Source organism: Balaenoptera physalus, assembly GCF_965194825.1.
Source record: "Balaenoptera physalus genome assembly, chromosome: 14".
Classification (NCBI taxonomy): domain Eukaryota; kingdom Metazoa; phylum Chordata; class Mammalia; order Artiodactyla; family Balaenopteridae; genus Balaenoptera; species Balaenoptera physalus.
In genome coordinates this window covers 32,600,884-32,619,585 of record NC_138893.1, presented here as the reverse complement: position 1 = coordinate 32,619,585, position 18,702 = coordinate 32,600,884, and the positions used below count along the sequence as shown (strand labels likewise).

General features: G+C 44.8%; 1 protein-coding gene across 16 annotated transcripts in view; it reads right to left on the bottom strand.

The window, feature by feature from the left end:
* Positions 1 to 18,702, bottom strand: part of FGFR2 (fibroblast growth factor receptor 2) — a 102,480-nt gene that overhangs the window by 39,811 nt on the left and 43,967 nt on the right. For all 16 annotated transcript variants that reach the window (XM_082423979.1, XM_082423987.1, XM_082423989.1 and 13 more), the window contains one exon: positions 12,499 to 12,622. In XM_082423979.1, coding sequence (XP_082280105.1) covers positions 12,499 to 12,622 — 124 coding nt within the window. The remainder of the gene's footprint in view (positions 1 to 12,498; positions 12,623 to 18,702) is intronic.

Genomic DNA, 18,702 nt, shown 5'->3' with positions numbered 1-18,702 from the left:
ACAGGCTGGGTGGCAGCCCCCAGGAAGCGGGCAGCCCCTCCGAGGCCCGGCCCAGCGGGCACTTGGGAAGCACCGTGGGGACAGGGCAGTGACGGTGGGCACGAAGACCCTCCAACAGCGAATGTGTTCTCCTCGGCCCTGGGCCACACCAAAGCCCTTGGGTCTGCAACTCTTTTGGGCAGCAAGCTGATATAAAAAGAAGAATTAGTCAGTGAATTATCTCTGGATGAGAGAATAAAACCCAGAGCTGGCCCATCTCTTGTTCTTCTGCGACAACAAAAGTCACATCTTCTCCGCCAGGAAGGATTTCGTTTTAGGCAAGGGTCTCTTACAGCATGTTCGACTCTCAGATATTATAGCAAACAGATTTTTCTCTTTACCGGGGGAGTGAAATACATATACAGAAAAGCTGACGAGCACCTCACCTCTGTGTTTTTACTGAAATGTTTAAAAATACATATTCTGGGTTCAGCAGGTTGCAGGGGCCAGTTCGTGGGCCCGAAAGAGGATGAGAACTCTTTACAATAGAGATTCTAAGGTCCCTGCGTGAGCTCCAAATTAAGACAGAATGGAAGGCAGTCCAAAGGGCGTGGCTGCAGCCAATGGACAGTTGGCTGCCCTGCTGGAATGAGGTTCTACCAAATAAATGTGTAGTAAACACAGCCCGGAGTGCTTTAAAAAACACATTCTCTCCCCCGCATTCTCTCTCTCACTCCCTTTTGTCAAGTGCTCCAAATGAGTCCACTTTACCGAACCAGAAGGCCCAGCTGCTAAGAGTCTAAACATCAGACGGCCTGTCTCAAAATCCTGCTCTGAAGCTAGGACCAGGAAAGCAGGAAGAACACAGCCTGCTTCATTCCAAGGGCTAATTATTGAGAAAGAGAGAGAGAGAAAATACCTGAGTGACAAAGAATAAATCTTTGTTAATTGACCATTTGAAACTTTATATCATGCCCATCCTCTCCTGGACATAATAATACGTTTGCTCATAAGAGATCTACAACTTTTGCTCTGACATAGCAAAGGCCATAAAAAATGTCCACCGGGCAGAGAGGCCTCCTGTACGGACTCAGTAAACACGCATCCCGGTCATCAGATGGAGAACCAGCTTCTTAAATTACACCTATAAATTAATCAAGCCCAGAGTCACTGGTTTCCCAGCACACACTGGTCTTCTAAGTATTTCTCCCCAAAGTTCAGCAGCGCTTGCAGCAAAGAACCATTTCAAAACCCCGCTCTCTGGCAGCAAAACACCAAGAGACTCCAATCACACCGCCTGCCCAGGACTGATCTGGAAACAGCAAGTCTGCTCTCGGGGCACCCATTCATTTAAGGAATGTGAAGAACCCTGCCTTCCTTGTCTTTAAATTAAAATCAAAATTTAATTACCTTTCCTCTAAAACGGCAGTTTCTTAGCAACTCCAAGGGGCTGAATAAGGAAAGAACATTCTGCGATTTAGAGAACAAGTGAGAACAACTGAGAATTCTTGTTTCTAAAGCCCAGCCTCCCTTTTTTCTCAAGAGGAGGCGGGGGTGGCTTTTGTTGCATTAAAAAACGCACTAAACCAGTTAGCATGAGGCATGGTTATTAGGGGAGCTGATCAAAGGCCTCTGAAGTTTGCGGAGCCCAAGAACCTGCTAAAGACCTCATGCTAATTACAATTAGTAGAATGAGTTCATTGTCTTGTGAAGACTGTGCCAAATGCCCTCAAACCAGACAGGCTACATCTAGCTGGGTTCTGAGTTTTGTTTTCCCTAAGCTTCCTCCAGCCTCTAGAGACTGGCACAAAAGGTCAGAACCAAAAGTGATCTGGAGGAAAGGGGACAGTTAGGATATAGGATGCGAAGGAGTACCACAGAAGGAGTACCACGTTTCTTTCTTTCTCAGAAAGAATCAAAGTATCCGTAACCAGTATTTTGCTTGTCACCTTCTAGAACAGACTAGGGATGCTGGGTACCTGGAATTAGTTTAAAAAAACAAAGGGGGGGGGGCGGGGAATGCATTTTGGTAGAAGGTGACTGGTTTGCTGCTCTCTCTCCATCCTGCACGTAGCCTCATTTTCCTCCTGCTTGGACATCTGACTCTGGAAGGTCTTGAGGAATTGGGCTGGGGATCCATCTTCCTCTAAAACATACATGTTTCTCGGCAGAGAGAGCAAAGTCCGGGGAGCAAAAGCTGGTTTGGGAAAAGCCAAAGTGTTTTCCCTCCAGCACTGAGGTTCCTCAGTGACTTATGGAGGCTGCACCATGTGAAATGCTAGAAGCAAAACACCACTAATTCCTTTGTGCTTGCTCGATGAGGTGGAGACGCAGGGTGAAGTGCTGGCTGAGGCTGGACGGCCAGGGGAGCCCAAAGCAGGCGGAGGCACAGTGCCTTCCTTAATTAATGTCATAGACGGTATTATCTGGCTGGGAGCTGAGTGGCTTCCACCAGCTGGGTGTCAATTTAGGTCTTCTTGGGCAAATTACAGGAGCAGGGCCGTGTGTTATTTACACCCCAAATGTTTACGATACCCTGATCTCTGTGCCTTCGAAGAGTTAAACTGGAACTGAAGGCTCTTTGGCAGCCACAAAGGTATGCCAATTTTAGGTTCAAAAATGCCCTTCTTTTTGTTAAAAGGAGACATAGCTTTGGGATGATGAAGAAGTTCTGGGAGCGAGAGCGGTGATGGTTACACAACAATTGTACTTGATGCCCCTGAACTGTGCACTTACACATCGTTAAAATGGTACATTTTATGTTACGTGTATTTTACCGCAATTGAAAAAAAAAGAGAGAGAGAGAGACATGGCAAAGGTGACAATATCATAGAGTAAGATATAGTCCTAGGATCATGGAAAAGCTGCCTTCTCAATTAGTTAAGCATGTTTATCTTGTCCCATTGACTACATGAAGGCTTTTCTCTCTTCTGACACAAAGACTCTGCACAAGGTCCCCCCCTCCCGGTATTGTGCTTGGTTTTCATGCTGATGCGAAACTCAGACATCAGTCTCCCCAGGTTCCCTCCTGAGGAGCCGGGGTAAACACAGCTGAGAGCAGTCATGCTGGGGAGCTCCATCACAGAGCCTCAGCACCCCGCCACTTGCCATAGCGGGTGCAACATCTTTCAGGAATGCAAGATTATCAGCTGGTGTCTGCAGAGCTGGCTTCCCTACATGGGAAGAGTATGTTAGAAACAATAAAAAAAGAAGAGAAAAAAAAAAAAAAAAAAGATCCAGGAATTAAACATACCCTCTTGTTACACAGGCAGAACTCTGATTTAGAATATCTTTTCTCAAATGATTTGCAAAGAAGCTAAAAACCAAACCATAGAGGAGTCCCAAAGACAGCAGCGATCAGAATGAAGCTGTTTAGGATGAAAATGTTGACATCAAAAAAGATCCAGAAATAGGTCCTAGAAAAATATTCACCCAGGTGCCCAACAAATAGGTGTATGCAAAGCTTGTCAATGGAGCCTCTCTGGTAACTGGAAACTAAAAGATGAACACAAGTTAAATACCTAGCAAAAGGGGGATGATTCAATAAATTATACTCTGTTCACAACAGACAGCATACAGGCCACTGGGAAGAATGAAGCAAAGAGATATGTACAGACGTGGAAAGATGTCCACGGTAGTAACGTTGACAGTTTCATCAACTTTCACCATTAAAAAACCTTACTTCTAGAGGAAGTCCAGAAAAATCTACCATGCTAATCTCTCAGATGCCTTACTTTGCTCCTGGGGCGTGTCAAGCAGAAGCAAAAGCTTTTAGCCCATCTGAGCAAACAAGAAATGCCTCCCTTTGGTAACGAACCATAGGAGAAGTGGAACAATAAAACCTCATTTGTTTTCTTAGAGGCAAACTCAGACCCTGAAAATAAAAGTGATTCTAGATAATTCCTTGCTATAAGCATCATCCAAAGAGAAGTTTCAAAATAATCACCCAGATCACAAAAGGCTCCAATATGAATTCTACGTCTCTTCTCAGCATCCAAGGCAAATGGGAGGCCTCAGGCCAGCCCGCAACCCTGCCCACTGCCCACTGATCACTCAGTGACGGTTCACACACAAGATGGTTTTGTTTTTTTTGGCCAAAATGTAAAATTTAAAGGACTAAATTCTTCATTTTTCAGTCTCAGTCCAGAGTGTATACGGAACCAAATAAAATGAGGAATTCCTTTTTCAAAAAAAGCACAACTTCCAAAAGATTCCTCCCAAATAATACGCAATGCTTATCTTAAAAAAGACCACGTTCATGCTGAGATGATACAGAATATGTCTGGGGCACCACCTGACCTGTGATTTGCACATTTATTTGGGATGGACAGAATTCCTACAGGCCTTGTTTGAGAGAATTCTCTAAGGGGGAGGCTCCAGGAGAAAGAAAGTAAAAGGAGAAGTTCTATCAAGATCCAGGAATCTCCATCCCTATTTATCATCTTCTCACTGCGGCAGTTTGGGGTCTTTTGCACTGTGAGCTGAGAACCCCAAGAGGCCAAAGCACGTGTTTCCTTCAACCAATTGTCCCAAACACCCTCTAGGCCAAGCACAGGATGCCCCATAGGTAGAGGATTAATCATTGCAGTACAATCAGTAAAGACAATCCCTGTAGAATGCTCTGCTCTAGCTTTTCCCTCTAAACCAAGGCACTGATGTCCTCATCTCCTCACCTCTCTCTTCTCAGAAGGAGAAACAGAAAAACTTTCCCAGACAGACCCTAACATCCTCCCCTCAGCCATCTCTTCCCCACTTCCAACCTGACCTCTGACCTCACTATGGTGAAACTCTGAATGCTGCCTTTCCAACTCAAACCTGCTCTTGAACTTGGGAGCACATCCCTGTTACGAGAGGTCGTTTCTGCCCTACCTTCTCCTGACTGTGAAAATCAACCAAACACAAGACCTGAATGTAACAGCAGGGTGTTCTAAGGCAGGGAGAATCCATCAAAGCACTCTGGTGGAAGTATTATTTAAAAGGGGAAGAATTTGTTGGCATTTCTACACTCATCTTAATGAGAGTCGGCATAATACGTCTCAACTGGGGTCTTTTGTGAAGAAAGGTGACCGGTAATTGAAGCTGTATATATAAGTTTAGAGAGGAACTCGGAAGATTCCTTGCATTAGAATTTGCAGTATGTTAAGAACCACATACCCCCAAATATAAGTAACTCAGGCTGTTTTTCTAGTATTTCAATTCAGCACATACTGATCAAAATCTTGCTAAGTTCTAGCTCAAATGACTGGGAGCTCTGACTGCCATGGATGAATTTACATCTTCACGCCAAGCTTACGTGCCCAGAGTCTAATAGCAACAAGCTTTCTCTCCGCCCTCTGCGCCCACCTGAATTATTTCCAGCTACGAGGAAGGGACCCTCTTACAAAATGCTGTAAGTCATTCACTTGTCTGTAACACTTCTACATCCTCTTTGCCCACACCATAGACTCAACGCCAAAGATCAGACAAGAGATCAAATATTAGCCCTCACCCCGGCCACCTCAGTCAGGCCCGCTGCCAGAATCTAGAACAATCAATAAGGCTTCCTTCCTCAACTATGGAGCAGAGGGCAACTGATGGCTTGCAGAGAACGTGGCAAATATGCTGATACGGCAGTTCTAACATGGTCCCATCCAGGCCAGCGTGTGCCTGCTCCAACCCCAGGAGCTGGCACCCACAGGCATCACCTGCCCTCAGTGCCCAGAAGGAGTAACTTTGAGCTGGCATCAGTCCTGCAGGAAAGCACTTTCTGCTGGTCAGTACATTTGGGGCTGATGTAGCCACCCACTGGCCAGCTTTTGCCCCTGGAATACCTGTTGTGAAATAGGTTTGAAAAGCCACTCTGTAGCAACCAAAAAGCTCGTTAAACAGTAGCTACCAAAGGAAGTTTTGAAATCTGCATCCTGAAGGAAAGGAGAGGACCAACCACTCCTTTAGCCAGGGCTGAGCTGAGTGAACATGTCTCGGCTTAGAGCTATGAAAGGAGGTGTGGGACCCCCTAATGACAGGACTAGAGATCACGTGGGTCCCATTATTTAAAAGCACCGCCCTCCTACCAAAGCATGTCATCCCCCATTTTACAGATGAGAAAACTGAGGTTCACAAGTTCCATGACTTCCCAGGCCACAAAGCTAGCAAAGGATGGAAACAGAATTTGAACCACTCACCCACGTTATTCCCACCAGGACCTCCAGAGGTGCTCAGGTGCCCCCCGAGGGTTGATGCTGTAGCAACGGTTAGGACGAGGAGGAGGTATTGGCTGCTGGAGACACAAAAGCAGCAGGACTTGGCCTCCTACACAACCCCCGCTACAGCCCCACCATTCCATGTCCACTTTAACAAGCCCACTGAGGAAGGCACCGCCGTGACCTATGCCTGGCATGGCACCTCCATCCATCCATTCTCAGTTGAGGGGCTTTCTGCCTTCCTCCAGCTAGATTTCACAACGTCAAGCTGGCACGCAGAACCAGTATCAGGATAAACACCAAGTCTTGAACTCAGAGCAAGAAATGGAAAAGAATTCATTGGCAGCAAAATCATGAATATGAAAAGTCAAATGAGGTCTGGCCAGGAAGCTTCTAGGTCAAGATGCTTCAAGTTGAGAATCCCAAGGGGCTCTGTGGAGCTGAGGCCTGGCGAGTGCCAGGGAAATGCACAAGAGCTACAAGTTGGAAGGTGAGAGTCAGGGGTCCAATGCGTTCACATCTCCAGACACACGGTATTGTGTAGTTTCATGCTACTTGCACTATAGCCACCCTCTTCACTCAGAGAAACAAAAGCAGTGCCCGGGAGCCATGACGTGACAGAAACTAGGACAGAGGAGGGTCTTCCGTAAGGAGCAAGTGGCTGGGAATGGTCCTAATTTTGAGAGCCTCACTAATAAACCAACCAGTTAATTAATGAACTAGACCCCCATTTCTTCATTTACTGAAACACTACTTCGTTCCAACCTGACACCTCCCACCAAAAAGAAAGGTCCACTGCACTGCAGAAGTGTGGTTTCGGGGGCTCTGACTTGCCTCAGTCCCCTTCCTAGGGCTCAGGGATCACACTGGGTCCTTTGTCTTCCCAGGACGGGATGCCCCAAGCAATAAACGATTGACACCACCTCTCCCACGGGACGGGCTGCCGAGCGCTCAACGCCAGGCGTCAGCCCCTTAGTCAGGCCTATGGGTCAGCGCCCACAACACAGCCTTCACTCCTCCCCGACACACACCTGGGGGGTGGCAGTCAGCACCGGGACGGATTCCTTCTTGCTTTCGGGTTGAGTCCCATCACGTCTGAAGCCGAGTTACAGCGGATTGATGTCAAGGGCCAGTGGACAGCGCCGTCCCTGTCTGCCGCCGAGCAAGTCAGGGCTGGCGGAGGGGCCTGGGTGATCCCCTCACAGCCAGAAGGGACTCCTGGCCCCGACCGGTTCCCAACCATCCACCGAGACACTGTGTGCTGCTTATAGCTTTTGCCCCGGGAGGACAAATTTCTGGAAAGTAGACTGTAGAGGTGTAGGCAAGGCTGGCCTCTGCAAATCCAGAGGACCCGTATCCACCTCTGCTGCCCTTTACCCCCCAAAATACCCGATGCCAGGTGAAAAGCTCATAAGTTATCTGATGGTCTCTGGGAATGCAGAACTGGACATCAAAAGGAGACAGAGTTCATAATTCAAAGCCAAAGAAAGGGTCTATATGAGTCAGAAGGAGCAACTGGTCTTCTGAATACTTCCATCTCTCTCTCTCTCACTTTTTGGGGTTTTTTGGCAACAAAGAGCTGCACGTGGGGTTCACCTTTGAGTCTGGATGCAGCAGCTGCTGACTCCACAGCAATCCTGACAGCAGTGTGTGGTACGCGCAGCATGAATCTAGGATTCGAGAAGACCCAGCTCTGGAGTTCCTTCGAGACCTTGGCAAAAATCACTTACCCGCCCGGAACCTGGAGGTCCCCAGTTGTAAAATGGGGTGAGAGGTGGAGGTGGAGGTAACGAGACCAACTCGATGAACTTGAAGCTCTCAAACTCTACAACCCTCTTCTGCGAGTTCAAGCAACTATCTCAGTCCTGGGAAAGCCCTGACGACAGCATTAACCAAAGATGGAAACCTCAGCAGGACAAGTGACCGTCAGCCACTGGCCGGTTCTGTCGGTCCCAACACGGCATCCAGGTTGTTCAATAAAACTTCTGGTTGAGTCAATGAAGGCCATTTAAGATGTCTTCTAACCCTCAAAGGAGTTTCCAAGTTTGGAAAGGAGGAAAGTAGCATTTGTTTCTAGCCACCTAGGTACCAGTTGGGTGTTTTCACCTGTTTACCCAACCGATTTCTCATAACCATTATAGTGGGTTGAACTGTGGCCCCAGAAAAGATAAGTCCATGTCCTAACCCCTGGCACCTGTGAACGTGACCCTATTTGGAAATAAGGTCTTTGTGGTTAAGTTAAGGATCTCAAGATGAGGTCATTCTGGATTGAAGGTGGGCCCCAAATCCGATGACAGGTGTCCTTATGAGAGAAAGACAGAGGGAGATTTGAGACAACACAGAGAGGAAGGCCACGGGAAGACAGAGCTGGACACGTAGTGATATGTCCACAAGCCAAGAACTGCTGACAGCCACCAGAAGCTGGGACAGAGGCATGAACGGATTCGCCCTCGGAATCTCCAAAAGGATCCAACCCTGCAGACAGCCTGACTTCAGACTTCTGGCTTCCAGAACTGACAAGAGAATAATTTCCTATTGTTTTAAGCCATCCAGCCTGTGATGATGTGTTACAGCAGCCCCTAGGAAACTGATACAGCCATCACAGAAACGAGGTAAGCATCATCTCTGAGAGAGGCTCAGAGGAGCTAAGTCACTTGTCCCAGTTCGCTTGGTCCCCAGTGTGTGTGGGCCGACAGACCCGCTATGCTCATAACACCAGGCTGCCTTTATCTAACATTAGTGAGTCTCAGCACCTTCCTTTTCAGACACGAGGAGAGCGAAACCAAAAGTTAAACGACCTCTGCCAGGCTGCTGCTTCTTGGTGGCAGGGCCCCAGGCAGCATCCTGTGCTTCAGCCTCGCTCACTGATGAACTACGGGTGAACACTTGCCACCTCCCAGAGCTCGCTATTTTAAGGAGAGCCCGTTTTATTATCACCACAATTACCGAGATGTGGAGCTTCGCACTAATTTTCCCTTGCAAGTAAATGGCTGAAAAGTAATGGTGTCAATTTTAATGAGGATCAAGCAAGGCTCCTAAAAGGGCTCCCATAAACCAAAGCATTTCCCTCACACACAACAATGGCTTGCTATTTAATTCCAGAACACAAGAATGTCACTTAAATTACACAGCTTTTACATTAAAGTGCTTATGGGAATGCCTTTCCAAGGAAGAATTTCAATAAAAAGGTCTCACCCAGTTTGATGCGTCGTCATATCCAAACTACAAGCCTATGTATCATAGCAACAAAAATAAAACCTCGGAGAATGGGAACTAGGACAGGACTTCACTTTCTCTGGGAAAGAGTCTGTGATATTCTGTCAAACAGAGATGTAGCCGAGAGGCTGCTATCACGCAGCCATGTATTAAACTTGGACCTACAAGCCACCAGCAATTCACTGTTCAAGCCTGAATCCCTTTTGTTTCCACTTGCCGAGATGTTCAGGATGACTGTCTGCCAGCCCTGTAAGTCTGCCTGAGACTCTTCAGCTGACTCAATTCTTATTTTATTACCACTTCTCAAAGCAATTACTAGGGTTTTGAGCAAAGATGAGAGTATTTCACACCTCCATCTTTCCTGAAAACGTCTTATACTCCACTGACTTTTGGCTTCTATTTATAAAGAAGGTTCAAGGCTTGGAAAATTATTGGGGTTGAGCTTTAATGGATATTCCCAACCAGCATTGTGTCATTATTGGCCCACGTTTAGCTGGGCGATCTCCCAAATTTGTGACATAATCAGGCCTTTCTCTGCATTACTCCGTACACTACGCTCCCTCCACATTACACCACTGAATTATACGCTCTTTTCAACAAGACTGATTGCCAGGGGATTAACATTAGACAGCACAATTCCATTATTCAGCAGCCCAATTCAAATCCAACCCTAAACTCTAAGAGAGATTTCAGGGCTTCACAGAGATGAGCTGCCAGAAAGCTGAAAGGGGAGGTGGGGTGAGGGGCTTTTGAACATTTTACACAACAACTCAACCTAAAACCTGCTATAAGCAAGAGCCCGTGGCTGAAGTGGCCGAGATATGACTCCTGATTCCTGGAATGGCCCCAACCAATCTTAATGAATGATTTGTAGATCTCTGCAAAGCCAGGATCCCCAAAGTCTGCTGTAGCACAATGATTTTATTCCCACAATAAATGACTTTTGTTCAAAATTAAGGATTTAGAACTTCTAGCCCCAAAACTTTCTTTCCTTTAATAGGAACACTTTCATGTCAAACTCAGGATATGTGAGGCCCAAAGTGAAATCCAAGTGGTGTGCTCCTCTTGTTTTTTGGTTTTTTTTTAATTAATTAATTTTTTTGGGCCGCGCCATGTGGCACGTGAGATCGTAGTTCCCCGATCAGGGATTGAACCCATGCCCCCTGCATTGGAAGCGTGGAGTCTTAACTGCTGGACCGCCAGGGAAGTCCAAGTCGTGTGCTCCTTGATCAATAGACTTATGACACATCAATGCCAAAATAAATGTTAACCATTTTCTTCTCACGTTTGAGTGTTACTTCTCTTTGTGTTTGTTTGGTAAAATATCTGTACATAGTGATTCCCACTAAGAAACATTCCACAAATATCTCTGTGAGAAAAGGCGGCTCTTAAAACTCAGGCTTTTATGAATATCTATAGAATCTATATTATACAAAATCCTTTCAAATTTCACATTAAGGCTTCTGAATAACAAAACGTTGCTTTTTTCACTGAACACTTACAAATGGAGATAAAGACTGTATCATGCTTTCTAAGGAAGAGTTTCTTATGGATTTAATTTCACCTGATAGAAAATTAAAATGGTTTTCTATTTAATTTTCAGTTAACCTAAAACTTCAATTAACCACATCTATGTAATTTGGTTAATCAAGCTTTTGCAAAGTTTCTTTAATGGCTCTTTGGGCAATTCAAATATCTATGGGGTCTCTCTCCTCAAAGAGTTTATATTTTATTGAAGGAGAAGAAATGCCCACATTTGAAATAATACTAAGGGCACATGCACAGGAAATGATGGCGGAAGGCCTTTGTTTATGGATGCACAGTGGGTGGGCATGAGTTTGTGGGGTTACAGAGGGTCACACTAAGGCAAAATGAATCAAGGCGAGACTGAGGCTTTTTAGCAGGAGGCAGCAACCTGCATGTGGAGATGTGCAAACCGATTAGGTAACCCACAGCAAGGACTCAAGGACAGGTGGCCACATTGAGAGTCAGGGTAGATGGCAAAGACAAAAGGTGGCTTCTACAAAGAAAAGATCTCAGCCCACCATCCCGAAACAAGATACCTCCTAGGTGTAAGTTTATCAATCCTCCAACAAGACAGAGAAACAGCCTTTCTTCATCAGTTACACCAAAACCCATCATAATAGACCAGACTTAGGAAGAAATTTGAGTTTCCAGGACAACAAGCTATGTTGTCTTAAGATATTTCATTAAAATAGCTTATTTAAGCACTTTGATAAAAAAAAGTACTCATAAGCCCATTAAAACAGTTCCCTTGGGCTTCCCTGGTGGCGCAGTGGTTGGGAGTCTGCCTGCCGGTGCGGGGCACACGGGTTCGAGCCCTGGTCTGGGAGGATCCCACATGCCGCGAAGCGGCTAGGCCCGTGAGCCACAATTACTGAGCCTGCGCGTCTGGAGCCTGTGCTCCGCAACAAGAGAGGCCGCGATAATGAGAGGCTCGTGCACCGCGATGAAGAGTGGCCCCCACTTGCCACAACTGGAGAAAGCCCTCGCACAGAAACGAAGACCCAACACAGCCATAAATAAATAAATAATTAATTAAAAAAAAAAAAAAAACAGTTCCCTTTTCACGGAAGAAATAGCTTCTAGGAATAGACATTGAACTTGTAGTGTCTAATGACCTTCTTCTGATGGGACTGAAGGGTCCCTTGACGTTAACCTTCGTCCAACCAGCTATAAGCTCAGTCATTATAATACCTTTTCCTTTACTCTTCAGCCAGCATTATACAGTTGCCCTTCTTTCAGAAACAACGTTCTCCCACAGCCTAACTGTACCTTTCCCTGCACACGCTAACATTTTGCAGAGAAACCTCAGCTTCCAGAACATCAGCACATCTCACACCATATCCACATTACACAAGATGAGGCTTGGGAGCCAAGGGGATCACGCAAAACACATAAAACTCAGCCAATCAGGAAACAGAACATTGTCAAATGACAGAAGAGTCCTTCCCAAATGACAGCGTGTATTTAGAAAGAATGAAAACAAACCAAGTCTCCTGAAAGCACGGGGAGAAACAAGACTCACTTTCACAATTTCAAATGAGTCAAGCTGCAGCAGGCTGGCACGTGGCTGCCACTGGGGGAGGAGCAAACTCACCAACAACATCGAGGTGGTACGTGTGATTGATGGACCCGTAATCGTTCTCCACCACGCAGGTATAATTTCCTTTGTCGGATGGGACCACGCTTTCCATGATAAGGCTCCAATGCTGGTTTCGCACCTGCAAAGATGAGAGTAAAGGTGGTTATTGAACAATCTTAGTACAGAACACCAGGCGCTTTGCTTTCTTGATTTAAAAAGAAGTTGAGGGAGACAAGGAAGGTAGAGAAGAATCACCTGAATTCTAAATTTTCCTCATAATAAATACTCAGACTGGTGACAAAGGAAAACAATAATTATCATCATGGTGAACATCTGGCAAGCTGACATCGTCATGTTAAGATACAAAAGAGTGTATGCAGTAGGTCTGTCACTGTCATGGGTTTGAGGGGTCCTCCAGGAGCTGCCAAGTGGCCGGGGAACCTAATACTAACCCACGGTATCAGTGCCCCAGGGCAGGCGAGCCTCAGACTGCTCAACCACGGGGAGCCCTCAACCCCTACGGCACCAAGGAACTACGTAGAGCTAACGCCAGTGAGCACGTACTGTGAACCAGGCACTTTCCTGGGCGCTCCTTTCCACCTCAGCTAATATAACCTTAACTCTCCCAAGGAGCCCACAAGGTAGGTGCTGTTATTGTTCCTGGAAGCTTCTGGTTTGAAGTCCTCTTAGATCCTTCCCCACAGCGCTTAGATGCTGTCAGGACATCTCAAGAAGTTTCAGCTGGAAACATAGGTCTGCCCCTCCCATCTCTGGCTGAATAGATGCTACATGTTCCTGAGATACACTCGGAATTTCAAACATGGGAGCAATGAATCCTCAGGAAACTTAAGTTGTGTATCCATCTGTTTACAAACTCCTTGAGACTTTTCAAAGGTAAGCAGCACGTGAGAAAATAAGTTTATTGTGATTCTTACCCTAGTTCTGTCAACATGCAAACAGACTAGATTCTAAGGTTTCCACCTTGCTTTCAAAGTATTTCAATAGACTCAGGCTTTCAAGCAAGCATGATTTTTCCTTATCAAGGCCAAAATGCAGATTTCATCTTTCAGGTTCATGGCTTTAATATTTCTCTCCAAATCCGTATCACTCTTTAAAGGCATTTTGGACAAGGCATTCTGGAGAAATGGAAAGAAAAAATAAAAAGCCAGGGCCTACTCATCTTATTTCAGGAATTCCAACTGACCTTCTGAATGATTCCCTGAGCACTGCAAGTGTTTTCTGCCTTAATCACATAAAAAACTGATAATGCCAGCAGAGCCTGTGCAAGCACATGAGTGATTCAAGGAACTAAATTAGAGAATAAAGAAGATGGTCTCGTGAACGCTCCATTATAAAAAGGGGAGGGCAGAGCAGCTGTCCGCTTTGAAAAGCAGAGCCAACAGAGGTAACAGGTTAGAAGAACACGCTATAGTACAACTCTTTTCATGTCAGCCGTTCAGTTCAGCACAAGCCATCACTGCAGAGTGCAGTTACAGACGCTGAGTCCAAAAACAAGATTGCTGGTCATCACTAACAGTCTTAGGAAGCATCATGGGGGTGAAGGTTGGATTCTTCTTCTTAACAGACTACAAGCCCCGAATTAAGACTGAGTTCCGAGCAGTCACTTTGCTTCAGCTGCTGCCTGAAAACGACTCCCCCTGTAAACCATGGAGGTTGTTTCAGTCTAAGGTCCTAGAGCTGGTGATGGGGTGTTCGTCTCACTGTCCCAGGTGAAATGTCTGCTAGTAAATGAACTTGAAGTCATCAGACGTACAATGGAGAGAGTCTATTCTCTACATTGGAGAAGACTCACTTTCTGCTCTTGGCTGGGTCACAGACTTTTAGGAGAACCAAAACAAGAGGCTGTGTCTCCTCTTGGGATAAGCACCTTCTCTGCAGAATGTATAAAAGGGATGTTCAGAAAGAGGAGAAAATGTGCATGCTAAAACCTCCAGTTTAAGAATTCTCTAATGAAATCCTGCCCCCCTGGGGGCCACCCTGGAGCTGTAGGCTCAGAGCATGGAAAAGGCAGGTGCTAGCTCCTTGATTTAACTCGAGGCAGATGAACCCACAATGAGACCCTCCGTCTCCATAAGCGCTCAGGAGCATCAGGAATGGGACCCTCTTGGCCTCTGAGGAACCAGTCACGTGGAGGGTAACTCGGGCCCTGATGTCACCAAGCCACGTAATCCAGCATTTAGCCCTGCTGTAAATATTCAGTTCTTTGAGCCCCTGCTCAAATGTCATGCCCATAAGCCCTTAATCATGGCTAGTGCCTGTCTCTGGACCCCATCCAAACTGTCAGTGTCTTTCTTGGGCCTGGATCCAGATTTGGCACAGAGTGGATTCCAAATGGAGCTGAACCTGAATTGTGAAGGCAGGGCACGGTCTGCCTCTGCCCAAGACATTAAATCTTGGCATATACAGCCCCGCATGCCACTGTCTTTTTTTAACCCTAGGGCATATGGTCAGCTCCAGTCTTTCGTCGGGGCTATGGCATTCCACCTAAGATCTACAAGGGCATGTGCTCCCTGGATATTTACTTCCTAGAGATGCACGACAATAATGTTAATAAGTTAACATTTATAAAATGCTTTCACAATGAGAAACACATTTACCAAACAGGGTGTTTCTGCCCTTCCAGAGACCTTGGTACTCAATCAATATTGCCCCATACAGTGCTGTTAATATTTATTTTCTTATACCGTGGCTCCAGTATTTGATTCCTTGACATACCACCAATCCCAAATTTTATGAGCTGTGGCATTTTCCAGTGGATGCCCTTGGAAGTCTCCAACAGGGAGACTATTTGACACTTTTGTAGGGGACATCCTACCATTAATTACTGGTTGCTTAATGACAGGCTAAGAGACTACAAACAGTAACTCTACAAAGATGGGGAACAGAGGCACAAAGATTTCTGTGCTTTTTTAAACACACCATTTCCATACCAAGATTCCGGGTAAACCTAAAGAAACTACAAAAATGTAAGATGTCATCTTCAACACGTTTTTCTCAATTCCTCAGCTTTTTAATGCTCCATTGTTTCTGCCACTTAGGTCAAATGAACATAAACCATCTTTGGTTGCACAGAAGAGGGAATGTAAATACTCAATAAACATATGAAAAGATGCTTAACCTCATTAAGGAGCAGGGAAATGCAAATTAAAACAATGATGAGACACTGTTATTCACCAGTTGATTAACAAAAATTAGAAAGATCAATGTCACTGAGTACTTGGTGAGGGTGGAGGGAAATAGAAACTCAAATTGATAACATAAGTTGAGAAAAATCTTTCTGTAAAATAATTTGCTCGTACCCATTAAAATTAGCAACACACATTTTTTTTTTTTTTGGACACAGTTAATTCCACTTCTAGAAATCTTGCCTACACAGAGAAGAGCAGGATTACTTCAAAGCACGTAATAAAATTGTTGCTTCAAGCACAGTTTGTAACAGAAAAAAACTGGAATCCACCAACAGGAGACTCATTCATAATGAACAGTTTATTCCAAAAGAATAGCATACAGTCATTAAAAAGAATGAGGTATTCTTATGTTCAGTCCTGGTAAAATATCATTAATAGTTACTGATGAATGAAAACAAGTAGCCTGAATGCAAATATGTATATTCATGATTCCACTTTGTAAAAAATATACACACACACAAGACACACACATGACACACACACACAACCTTCTAGGTGCATATAGGCCTGAATCTGTAAGCATGACTTGTATACAAGGTAAAATCAGAAAGAAAATGTACTAAATTGTTAGTGATATACTTTATATAATTAAGTAGTAGGATTAAAAATGTTTACTCTTTTCTCATTTTCACTTTTCAAATTTAAACATAAATCTCACACACACACAACAAAAAAAGTGAAATCAACCCTAGGGTAGTAGTTGTTTTGTGGCAGAACCACTGCATGTGTTAACTCTCCGGCAGACAGACCACGAAAGCCAGGGAGAAGAGAAATCCTGCGTTAACCAACACATGCACAATCCCTTCTTTTCATTCCTCCCTGTGGCTAAATCTTTGTGGAATTCATCAGTATTTTTCATCTGCCAAGGAACAAAATGAGAGAGCATGGGGTTTCAAAACTATGTTCACTAAAGACTTCTAAAAATAACATTTCAATACTGAAACCAAACAGACTGAAGCTAATGGCCTAAACTCTCTTCTTACTTGTAATCCAAAAACTGGATCCACAAACATTCTACACCCTGTCATTGCAAAGACAAAAGGTGGCCCAGACAGGTTTTATCGGAATTCCTCAGTTACCTAAAGCCTCCACGTTGCATGTAAAAGCCCTAGCCTTCAGCTGACAACTGGGAATGTCGATTGAGTTGGTAGGACACCAAAACACCTAGGTGAAAGGTGAAAGGTCAAAGACCCAGCTGTCACCTGGATGTTTGCTTTCCACATTGCAAAAAACTCTGAACATTTCCAAACACCCAGGTGTTCGATAACAAGCAGAATAAACAGCCAGAAGCTGGATGGAAAGTTTTGCTCTGTGCCAAATCGAGGAATGATGTGTCCACATGATGGTAAATACCCCCAAGACTTCCTTCCACCAGTATCAGGGCTCAAATTATGGAGAAGGACAGCACTCCCTTTTAACCCTGGACTTCATAAGGTGCCCCATGAACTACAATTCAACATAGACCAGGTGTCATGAGGATGCATAAAATCTTACTAGCCCATGCCAGATCCCCATTTTCAGCTGGTTCCTGGGGGACTCCAAACCATCCCTCTGGGATGTGTATATACAAACTGAGCTTACATGTGCCAAGGGCTGTGGTACATGCTGCTTCCTATCACCACGCAGACCTGGAGACAAACACCTGTTTAATGCTTAAACGCCAAGAAGTTTGCTTTTTGGGCTGAGAACAGGGCTGGGTGAGCTCTGATCTTTGAGGACCAGTGGCAGAAACTCTTCCCTCTACTCAGTAAACAATGGATCTCTCCAGAAGACGTGGGAAGTGAATTATAAAATGCAAGGCTGTTCTCTTCTATGCCTGTTCCCTGACGGTGCCCAGAAAGGTGCTCTGGGGACCGACTGCCAAAAGGGCATTCACTGCCTTTTGAACTTAACTCTTTGAAAATGTCATGGCCTTCTTTGAAAAGCTAAACACAGAATCACCATATGATCCAGCAATTCCATTCCTAGGTATACACCCAAAGGAACTGAAAGCAAGGACTCAAACAGATACTAGTACACCAATGTTCAGAGCTGCAACATCCACAGGAGCCAAAAGGTGGAAACAACCCAAGTGCCCATCAACAGATGAATGGATAAACAAAGTGTGATCTAGCCATATAATGGAATATTATTCAGCCATTCTTTTAAAAGAAGGAAGTTCTGATACATGCTACGACACGGATGAACCTTGAACGTATTAAGTGAAGTAGCCAGATACAAAAGGACAAATTTCCTATGATTCCACTTATATGAGATACCTAGACAGGCAAATGCAGAGATAGAAAGTAGATTACAAGTTACCAGGGCCTGGGGAAAGGAGGAATAGGGAATTAATGTTTAATGGATACAGAGTTTCTATTTTGGATGATGAAAAAGTTTTAGAAATCAATGACAAGTTTTATGTTATACTTTTACCACACACCAGGAAAAAAATCTCATACAGGTCATGGAAGCTAGAAGAACAGCATGATACCCCTCCCCCCCAACTTTACTCTCAACAGTATACCTTGCATCAACTGATAATTATATGCTCTTGGGAAGCCATTACTATCTACGTGTCTTTCATTTATCATAACAGTGTTCTGGGTTTTTTTTTAACAAAACATGGAACCATATTTGAAAGAAAGCAGTTTAATAAGAGCATGAACTTTGGAGCAAAAATTGCCTGGGTCCAAATAACAGCTCCACCACCTAGGAGCCCCATCTGTAAAAGGGACAAAAGAACAGTGCCCACCTCTCTGGGCTGTGCAGGGCACAGGGTGCCATGTATACAGGAGGCACCTGGAACAGTCAGCACACAGGTGAGCAGACAACACACGCCAGCAGATGCCAACACACACCTGCTTCTCATCACAGTCTGCTTGATCTGACATTAAAGCGGAAGTGTCTTGGTTGAAAAAAAGCTCAACCAATAGAAATATATTAAAAAGCACATTAGTAGTGATTTTTCCAAATAAACACACTTTGGGGTTAAGCATTACACTTAATAACCTAGAAAACGTAAATCTAA